This window comes from Lactuca sativa, chromosome 4 (genome assembly GCF_002870075.4).
Source record: "Lactuca sativa cultivar Salinas chromosome 4, Lsat_Salinas_v11, whole genome shotgun sequence".
NCBI lineage: Eukaryota > Viridiplantae > Streptophyta > Magnoliopsida > Asterales > Asteraceae > Lactuca > Lactuca sativa.
Genome location: NC_056626.2, coordinates 160,287,345 through 160,298,355, shown reverse-complemented (window position 1 = coordinate 160,298,355; position 11,011 = coordinate 160,287,345). Strand labels below are relative to the sequence as shown.

At 28.7% G+C, this 11,011-nt stretch overlaps 1 protein-coding gene across 1 annotated transcript; it reads right to left on the bottom strand.

The window, feature by feature from the left end:
• Window positions 1-2,540: 2,540 nt before the first annotated feature.
• LOC111883562 (zinc finger CCCH domain-containing protein 62) lies at window positions 2,541-4,642 on the bottom strand. The gene is made up of 8 exons (XM_023879884.3): window positions 4,356-4,642; window positions 4,152-4,258; window positions 3,941-4,055; window positions 3,792-3,853; window positions 3,663-3,714; window positions 3,454-3,565; window positions 3,281-3,379; window positions 2,541-3,203 (listed from the first exon to the last, which is right to left on the bottom strand). The coding sequence occupies exons 1-8, from the start codon at window positions 4,502-4,504 to the stop codon at window positions 2,649-2,651; spliced, it is 1,251 nt and encodes a 416-aa protein (XP_023735652.1). The 5' UTR covers window positions 4,505-4,642; the 3' UTR covers window positions 2,541-2,648.
• Between the last annotated feature and the right edge of the window lie 6,369 nt (window positions 4,643-11,011).

Sequence of the window (11,011 nt, the reverse complement as noted above, 5' to 3'; positions counted from 1 at the left end):
TAGAAATGTGTATCACATAACCATGTTGTAGTGAAACGTCAACCCACAAAGAAGAAATAATCAGTAGAGTTTCAGAAAGGCAAAAAGACACATATTACATATACGAGGAATAAAACGAAAAATATAAAATCAAAAGGAGCATGGTGAGATACAAGTAACAACTAGGAAGAAAAGTATCGACAAAACAAGTTGGAAGTAAAAAAATAGTGAAAACTAGGCAAAATACACAAACAATGTAAAGACAACTAGCACCTAGACTAATCAAAGCTCGTGTCCTTGTAAATAGAAAAACCTCATTTAAATGTAACACTGCATTATCTTCATGCTCCTTTATCATATGTTCTCTCTTCCTCGCATGATTTGCAACGACCGTCTCCACCATTTGCAGGGGCGGAACGTAATGAGGACCATGGCCCACCTGATTTTTTGATGTTCTTATACCTAAAATATATGTGTATAGATGCAAGTTTATTTTTTCATAACTACTCGGCCTCTCCAAATTCATGATACATCTTTTTATATGCAACTCAAGAAAACTATTTATTTTATATTATTTAGTAATTAACTTCAAAAAAGCTTGAAAATCAATTTTATATCATTATCTCGTTAGATATTGGAATGATAGGTAAGGAAAATAAATAAGTAGTTAACCAAAGCTCCAAAAATTACTGAAAACTCAAACAAATCCTAGAAAAATTAGGATTAAGGTTGATTAAGGAAACAAAAGCTCTATAAGAAAACCAAAAAGTATTCAAATGTAAAACTTATTGTTTGGAAGCAAAAAAAAAAAAACCCCCCCGCTAAGATGTGTACACGTCCATCACACTTTTCATCAGAAAATATGGTGGCTGCTTCCGGAGTGCCAACCGATCCCTTTCTTCTCTCCGTCTTCGGTGACCTTTCCGCTCTCTTGGCCTCTTCTCTCTGCCGTTCAATGAATTGGAACACCGACCAATGACCTCCATCGTCGATGCGCTTTTTATCTCTCCTAATCGTTGTTCGCCGATCTGCAACTCCGACCAGCAATCTCCTTGGCTGTGAGTTCTTCGTCTGTCATCCCCGCTAGATCTGTAAATTCTTTCTCTTTTTCTCATTATTCTTTTTTTCTCCCTCTTTCTATTACTAGATTAATAGAACTTAGATATGATAAAAATTAAATGACACATCAGGTTATTAGCTGTCAAAGTACTACAACGCTGTAAAAAGGGAGAATGCTTTAATTTTAAATTGTTATTTAACTAAACAAAAGAATACCATAAAATTTTATAGAACAAATGTTTTTAATATATAATTATAAGTCAAAATACCAATCATATACTATATATGACCTTCCTGTCCGTTTTTGTTAAAAATCTTATATAGATAACTTTGTTAAAAATCTTATAGAGTCAAAAACTTACAAATAAGTATTTTGAATAACTATGTTTGTTTAAAAGTTATTTTGCTATATTTATTATATTAATGGTTAACCTTGTTATATGGTAATAGTAGCTGTTATATGGTAATAGTAGCTATTATAAGTTTATAATAACTTCGAAACAAATTAAACGTTTTTATATTGTTTTGTGACTTTTTCTTAGTATTTTGGTTTCGGCCCCTCCGGTGATAATGTTCGTGTTCCGCCCCTGACCATCTGGAGTGAAAACCGTTACATATCTCCTAAGTATATGTCTGAAACCACCATAATATTTGTTTCTTCAATTTCTATGTGATTACATCCTCACTTTTGTGACCTTCATATTCAACTTGTGCGCTTTCTTAATAACATTTAGAACCATTTACAGGAGAATGACTTAAAAGAGTAACAAACTTTCAATTTTATTCACATTTAGTCATTAAACTTTTTTTTGTTTGATTTACCCCTAAATTATTTGAAATTATTCACATTTTACCCTTATGATGGGTTATATAATCAGTCATAAGGGTATATGAACAATTTTAAATAATTCAAAGGTAAATCAAGCATGAAAAAAATTCGGTAACTACGTGAACAAAATTAAAAGTCCGTTCCCTCTTAAGTTATTATCCCTATAATTTATAAACTTTTGTTGAAAATAAAATAGAGACAACCAAGATCCGATGACTGTGATATAATCCGCGGAAGCTCATAAAATACTTTATTTTTCATTTTTGTGATCAACATAGATTAGCAATAAGATGTGTCATTTGTTGAGTTTAGGAATCGTTTTTCAATTTTCAGTTTTTTCCTTACACTTAAGTTTTATGGAAAGGTTGTCACGAGACATTGTTATATTATGTTTGAACCAAATGGCTATAAAATATAAGGATCCGTTCATTATTCGAATTTTTAGACATGCTTTCCTACTGAAAGTCGGGTTCATCAAACTTTGGTACATCTAAAATATTGTCCGCCTGATGGGCTGCTCAAATGTAACGGTTTACCATATATATATATTTTTTTATCTTGAGAGCTACTTGGTTACTTCAACGTTTTTAATTAAACTCACACGTTCCTATAATAAGTGACAAAAAAAATCATTAATCCCCGTTGTAGGACATGGAATGGAACACTCAAAACGTCACAAACACAACCCTTGAATGTTAAAATGCCATCTAAAAAAAACAGCATCATAGCCAGATGCATAATAATAGATTTATTATAAAATTTGCAATTGATATTTGCATGTTCAATGCAGAAATTTGCAATTAGTTCCATATGTGCACCTTCCTTGTGCATAGTATTTGCAAAACTGCCCCCTCTTCTCTTGATATTTGCAAAACTGCCCCCTTTGTACTTGATTGTGGCCCATTGGTTTATATCCATTGTTGCCACCTCCTTGAAAAATATAGCTTTGTGGGCCCATACTTTCTCTCATATCATCATACTCACGCCTTTCAAATTGTCTTAAAGGATGATGATGATAAAACTCCATATTACAATCCCTTCTAACCGGATTCCTTAAAGTATTACAGTTGACATTTTCTTTATATGATCCTCCATGGTGATTATTATTATCAATCAATCCCACACACAAAATTTTAGCTTCATGTTGAATAGATTTATTATGCAAATTTATGGAATTCCTTGAATTCTGAATGTTCCCTTTTGATGACTTGTTTTCCCTTAATGCTTTCTTCTTTTCCTTTTCTTGAATTCGTGTTTCCCTATTAGTTCTTGCTGCATTACCTCTCGCATGTTTTTCAGACAAAATTTTCTGCCTTTCACTTTCATCTTCCCATCTCTACGATTAAATAATAATAACTTTCAGCCCTTATAAATAAATAAATAAATAAATGTTTGAGAAAAGCAAATACAAACCTGTCTCATTGTCTTTAACCTATAAAGATTTCTCCCTTTGATGAGTAAAGGATGAAGTGGAGGAAGTGGTTTCACCCCTTTGCTCCATAAAACCTCAACCTAACATTTATACAAACATAAACTTTACAATTAATTAGGAGTTAAAAAAAAAAAGATTAAAAAATGTAGCTCACTGTAAATGTATGTTGTTGTTTAGCAGCACCATAGCTTTCTTTTACAATTCTTCCTGCTACAATTCTTGTTCCACAAGGAGGACCATTAGCACTCCTTGATACAATACTAAACCTAATATAGATCATAACATAAACAAACATTAGCTATCAAGATTTTAAATTTTATAAAAGCTGTAATAATAATAATGAATGAATGAACGGATCCTTACATTTCATAAACATTTTGTTCAAACATAACAATGTCTCCTGTGCATGCATCACCTGTAATGGTTGAATTACTCCTTAGAAGCATTGAAAAAATAATATTGAATATCAAACTTCATTCTATAAAGATTTACCTTTACAGTTCATAACAAAACTTGAAGCAGGGTATTTATGTTCTCCTTCACCATTCATAATACTGAGATAAACCGAATCCAGTATCATCAAGAAGAGTATTGAATCAAATGCACAAAGAGAATTGAGTTTTTGGAATGATAAAGTGTACCTAATGTGCTCCTTGATACGATCAATGAGGATATCTTTCTTGCCTGTTAATCTCAAGCCGTGTTTCCTTAGATACAGCTTACATTGTTCCACTTTCAGTTTCTCCACCTGACCAACTGCGCATAAAAAACATAAGCATTCAAGAAAAGGCATTTCAACAAACACTTTGTCTTCGTCTTTTTTCAAGAATCTAAACCTAGTTTAACATTAACCTTCAATGGTCTTTTGAACGATCTCATAAGTTTTTTGGTCGTTTGCATCCAACACTGGCTCCACAATCTCTATACAATCAACATCATCGACAACTTTCACGGGAATACTGAAAAAAAAAACGATTAGAAAGTCTAGATTTAGTATATAACATATTGGAATTAGAAGTAACAGTACACTTAAAGGAAGAGGTAATGAAGAATCACCGAGATTTGGATTTGTTCTTGATGGAGAGATTAGAAAGTCTAGATTGAGTCTCTTCTAAGATGTCGAAGCTTGGGTCATCTTGAGAATCATCGGAATCACACATCTCTGGTTGTGAATCAACGTCTTCAACATAAATTTCTGGAATCATTGTGTGAATAGTTTTTGAGAATTGTTGTGGAATTGGGGTTTTGTGGGAATGATTTTTGAATTGGTTTTTTAGTAGGGTTTAAATAATTCAAACGTTCTAAAACGCAACGTTTGAATTTTTTAGGAAATTGGAACAGCTGGGCTGAAGCCCACGGGTAGAGAGGTCCGTATCGATTCGATATCACAGTGTGCACGTCGTATAAAAGCCTAGGGGTAGTATCGTAATATTTTAGTGATCAGACATCACTAAATTTTTTTTTTTTAATAAAGAAAGGTAGCACCTCTAAGAAAATCTCTAAATATTATTAAAAGAGAATCTTTAATTCACCGATGAAGTAATCAGGGCCTTTGATTATATCTCAATCATATGATTTCCACCTTTAGATCAAATTGATGACATCATCTTCTCCAAATAAAATTCAAACATTTAATTAGAGAATCTTTAAATTTAGTAATTATATTTTAAACACAATTATATTTAATTGTAGAATCTATTCATACTTTTTAAAATATATTTCACAATTCGAGCATAATTACATTTAATTATAAAATCTTTAAAATCAGCAATTATGTTATCAATTGTAGCATATCATTCTATTTATATATGAAGTATCAGTTTCTCCATAAATCTGGCCAGAAACAAGAATAGCCGCCCATTTTTCTTCTTTATTTTTTTTCTCTTAAATCAGAATTCCCTAATCCTCTTCATCCTCATGTCAATGGTTGTGCTTCAATTGATGTTTTGTGTGTTCATAACAGAATGTAGCACTATATGGTGATTCCTTTTTGCTCATGTATTCTTAGAATTTGTGTGTTGCCTCTTCCTTATCACACCTTTGTTTTGGCTTCAAACAAATCTCTACAAAATAAAGCAAGCATCTCCTTCAAGACATTTTTTGAAAATATATGTCATCATTAACCCTAATTAATATTGTTCATAGTTTAACTCCCTTATTTATAGTTTTGGCTTCAAAATTCAAACATGTTTAGTTTTTTTCTTTTTAAAAAGATCATTAAATAAGCATATCAATAATTATGTTATCTTTAATATATATATATATATATATATATATATATATATATATATATATTATAACAAAAATCTTTTGACACCATCTTAAACAATTTGGGCCAATGATTGTATATCAATCCTATGTTTTTCACCCTTAGATCAAATTGCTGACATCATCTTTCCAAATGGAATGTATTTAATTCCAATAAAAGCTTTCCAATTATCAAACAAAATTAACTTAAATCCATTGAAATGGAATGTATTTAATTTTAATAAAAACTTCCCATATTTTAAATCTTGAATTTCCAGTTATAAAGATTTTAAAATGGTCAACTTTAAAAACATATTACTAAAAACCATTTCAATTAAGGCATTAAATATCAACCATTAATACAAATCTATTTATATTAGCAAATCATCAATATAAAATCCATTTTTATTAGGAAACCATTAATACCATAAATCAGAATCAAATTATCACATACATATACGATGCATCCTTGAATCCGCGACTCACACTTATTTTCAATCATTGTTTTTCTTCAAACCTTCTCCTACAACATCATTCTTATTGCTTATAACTTTGATCATCATTCTCTGCTTCCAACCTTCGTTGTTGTGTACTAGAACGTCGATACCTTCTTTCACATTTTATATTTTTTTTATTATTTTTTTGTTCCTGTATCAAATATATGTATTCATATATTTCGATTTTCTTTATCACAATTTACATGAAATCGATTAACAACTTTTCTGAAACTTTTCAAATAAATAGGAAAAACTATTACGTACCTTTAATCTAGAAAAAACTAATGTACTTTGATGGAAATCAGTTAAAATATAATATAGCAAAGTACTTTGATAGAATAACAAATGCACCCTACCCATTTTCCTATGCATGGTAATCAAATTTTTTTGTATATTCGTTTAGCATGATACTTCCGTTTTTTATCCGAAGGGTAAATCATTAATTTAGTATATATAATGTTCATCAGAAGTGTAAATCACTAATTTAATTTAAAGTGATCAAATCGTGAGCCGCTACTATTTATGTTTGTTTGATTATCTCAACCTGGTTACTGTTTTTGATTTTATATAATATATTAAATTATTGGCTGAATTACAGGGATTGCAATCTTGATATAGAAGTTAAATAATTTGTTAAGATAAATATATGGTAATACTGAATAGAAAATGGAGGATAAGCGTATAATAGGATTAAAGTGATATTTTTTTAATGTTTGAATGTAAATTAATATCATAATATGATGGTTGCATTACAACATTTCTAACTTTAAATTGAAATCATAACTAAAGGTTATTGATATTATTAGATGATTTTTTTTTTAAATGTTAAGTATGATTTTAAGGTTTAGGGCAAAAAGGTAATTTTTTTTGTGATAGAATAAAGAAGGAAGATTCAAATTTACCTTTTGAAGCTATCAATAAACTCCTAAATTTATGTGATTTATTTTAATTTGATTACAAATGAGATGCATGAAACCTTGAAGTAAGGAAACATAAGGGTAAAAAAGTAATTCAACTTAGGAAACTAGAAAAACATTGGGCCGAAAAAGAAATTCAACAATAGATATTGATATGACACGTATACTAAAATGATTTTTTAGCATGATACTTCCATTTTGTATTCGGAGGCTAAATCATTAATTTAGCATGAACTATGTTCATTAGAAGGGTAAATCGATAATTTAATTTAAAAATAGATCAAACTGGTTGTTACTATTTCTTTTTGTTTGACTATCTGAAGTTGGTTACTATTTCTGACTTTAATGTCGAATATAATAACTTCATATTAAACCATTTTTAGGAATGTAAGTGTAAAGTACATTGTTATAACAATATTTTTAACAATAACATGTTGTGATTTTTTCGTGTTGTAAATGTCTTTCAATTTATTTTTTATTCACTGTTAAGGTGATGAATTTTATAAACAAATCCAGAAAGGGTTAAACTATAATTATTATAATTATATGTTATCGTATAGTAAATACAACTTTTCAAAGATGGTTTTCTATGACTATGAAAATTATGTTTCTATTTTTGAAATCTCATAAAACATCGCATAAGGTTTTTTTGGCTTAACATATTACATCATTAAGTCAAAAAAACAACAATGTATAACTTTTCATATTAAATACTTAACCTAATAACTTGTACTCGATCCTCAACATCCTCTATAAACTACAATAACTGTTATTTTTTTTACAAATTATAGCAACATACTTACCATGAAAAAAGAGCTGTTAATTTAAACTACAACATAGTTTGTTATTGGCAACAACAATATACAACACTTAATGTCAACATTCTTGCCTACATATTAATACATGAACTATATCAAAAGTAGGCTAAGACGTTAGCTTCTAAATTAAGAATGATCTTATTTCCTTAAATATAAGATTTATGGTATTATAGAAAAAAATTTATTTGATTCTTAAATTGTCTATGTGATCATTTTTATATGTTAGAATCAAATTGCATAACTACAATTAACTTTATTTTTATTAAATTTTGTATGTAGGTATGAAACAACAATAAGTATATTTTTGAAGGAACATTGTTCAAAATAATTTGCATAATTTAAATACATGTTAATTTAGTTCATTTCATATACTTTCCTATAACATTGGATTTTTTTTTTGTCATGTTACATTCAAAAGATAGGTTATTAGAACATGCACCTTAGGTGTTTGACAAAATGTGTTAAAGAATCTGACACAAGTTCTCTATGCTCACCTCACAACTAGGTATAATTTTTTTTTCTTTTTTCTAAATTTTTAGCATCATGTGTTTTTTATGTTTGCAACTTTGTAGTGTTACCTGTTTTTTTTGTCTTGTCCTTAGGGTTTTCTATATCTGATAGGCCTTCATTTTATTATTATTATTATTATTATTATTATTATTATTATTATTATTAGGCCTTCATTTTATTATTATTATTATTATTATTATTATTATTATTATTATTATTATTATTATTGTAAACTATCGATTCAATTTATTGCACTTTGTTATGAATTTATCAGCGTGATAAGATTCTAATAAATTATCAATTTCTTGATCTTTTAGAAAAAAATGTTCTAACTGGCTTACCATCTACTACTGTGGTATTCTATTTTCTTGATTAAGTGATCTATAATTTGGCTATGATGGTTTTTACAGATTATGTTTGGACTGATAATTGTTCCTATCATCAAAAAATACATCCAACAAAAAATGAAAGACGATTTTTTAAATTAATACCCTCATCTAACTTTAAATGATCTTTTTTCATCTTTGATGACATGTAACATAGTTTTGGCTAAAATTTTCAATTTTGTCGGCATATAACAGGTTATGACTTAAATAATGATATTATATATTTGGGCAATCAGGTTTTCTTCGGTTCTTAAATTATTTTGCAGAAAGTTGTCCAATTTGGTATTATTGATCTCACAAAAAAGCAAGTCTCGTGTATCTTTTAGCATATCCATTGAGTTTAATAGTAACTCAATAGTTTTTTGTCTATGTTTTTTTAAAAAAAAATGTTAAATCTTGATTTAATGAATCCAAGTAAGAAAGTAGTAAAGGTGCAAGGTGTTAAATCTTGATTTAATAGATAAACACTTTTAATGCAGAATACATATTATATTTCCGAAATAAATAACCAAAAACTAACCTCATTCCCAAATAAATTACATTTTATCTAACATCAATAAATTATGATTATGGTGTCATGATTTTTAATTATACATTATAGATAGTCGGTTAATATATAGTTAGTATTTTTATATTCATATCGTTTTTGAACTACAAAAACTATATTCAAATAGTAAAAATGAAATGGAACATATACGATAGTAATAATGCAAAAATAACCTTCAAATTTGGTCTGATACAAAAAAGTAGTCTAAAACTTATGTCTAAAAGCAACAAGAAATAACAACGATTTCAAAAGGAAATGAGAAATTGCACGAACTTTTCAAAACTATCAAGAATGTATAATATATGATGATAATAATGCTAGAAGAACACCGAGTTTGGTCCCATGTGAAAAAAGTAATTTTATATGAAAGTAGGATTGTAGTAATACTAAAAGAACCTATATGTTTTTTATCTGATACAAAAATGATCGAAATATACTTCTAAATTGGTAAGAAATGACAATGAATTTTTAATTCATCTTGTATAACCATTTAATAGCTATATATAAAAGATATAAATACTCAGCAGTTAAGACCATCGACCTTACTCAAACATTCGCATACGTCTTGAAGTAAGCATTTATTTTTCTATTATTTTATCATTATCATAAAATAAAAAAAGATATCATCACAAGTTTAAATTGTTTAATTCGTCTCATAATAACAAGTAAGTTGTGTGCAAATTATGTATTCTGACATTTTCAATGAGTCACGGGCAATATCTAAATCGAGCAAACATAATTGTTTTTATATTTATTTGGTAGAGTTTCTTTAATTTAATATTGTGGGGGGCTTATGTGGTTCCTTTCAAATAAACATAAATAAGTTGCTATTTTTTGAAATAAACAATTCTATTTTGCAATATAAACATGAAATAACAATGTATTTTGAAAGTACATTGTCAATGTTAGATTATACATGCGTAGACCCATTTTTGCGCATAGTTAGCTATATATAGTTGTTTCCCATGTCACAGGTAAAAAAAGTTTGAAGGTACTTTGTGATGAGCAATGTCGTTCAACTAATAAAACAAAAAATATTGTCTATGAAGAGGTCCTTCAACGACTATATATATATTTACCAACCTCAGTATATTTTCTACACATTTCAATAATACCAATAACTTTGATTTTCTTATAATTATTTTGCAATATCTATATACAATTATATTTTCTTTATGCGTTCCCCGCGTTTAATGCGGGTCATAATCTAGTTAATACAATATCACAAATATGTGCTTCGGGCCGAAACCCATCCGAATCAGATCGAACCCAAATAAGATTTGATTCTCAAATAACCTGAAACTCGAATTGGATGCAAAGTTGGAACCGAAACCGGACAAATTATACAAATACAAGACCGGTTCGGTTTAGATAATGCAGGTTTCGGTTCGGTTATTAACTCGAAAGAACCGAAATAACATGTACACTATGCTTTTAAACCGAAATAACCCGAATAACCCAAATAAACCGAAATGAACATATTATATTAATAGGAGGTTTTTTTTTTGTGTGTGTGTATAGCAAGGCCGACCATGAATCAATCAATCCAAGTAGGCAGGGGCAGAGCTAGGATTTAAAAATAAGGGGGACTGACAACGTAAAAATGTATTCAAATATATTTTATATCAAAATAACATAATAGAGTCTACAATCTTGAAAGATAATCTGACAATAAAAAATTCTTTTAAACAAAAGTTATATCAATCGTATCAAGAACAAATTTCCAAAAGTTTTCAACCAACAGTAAACATTGATTTATAGTCATCCATTAACATGCTAATATTAAAAAA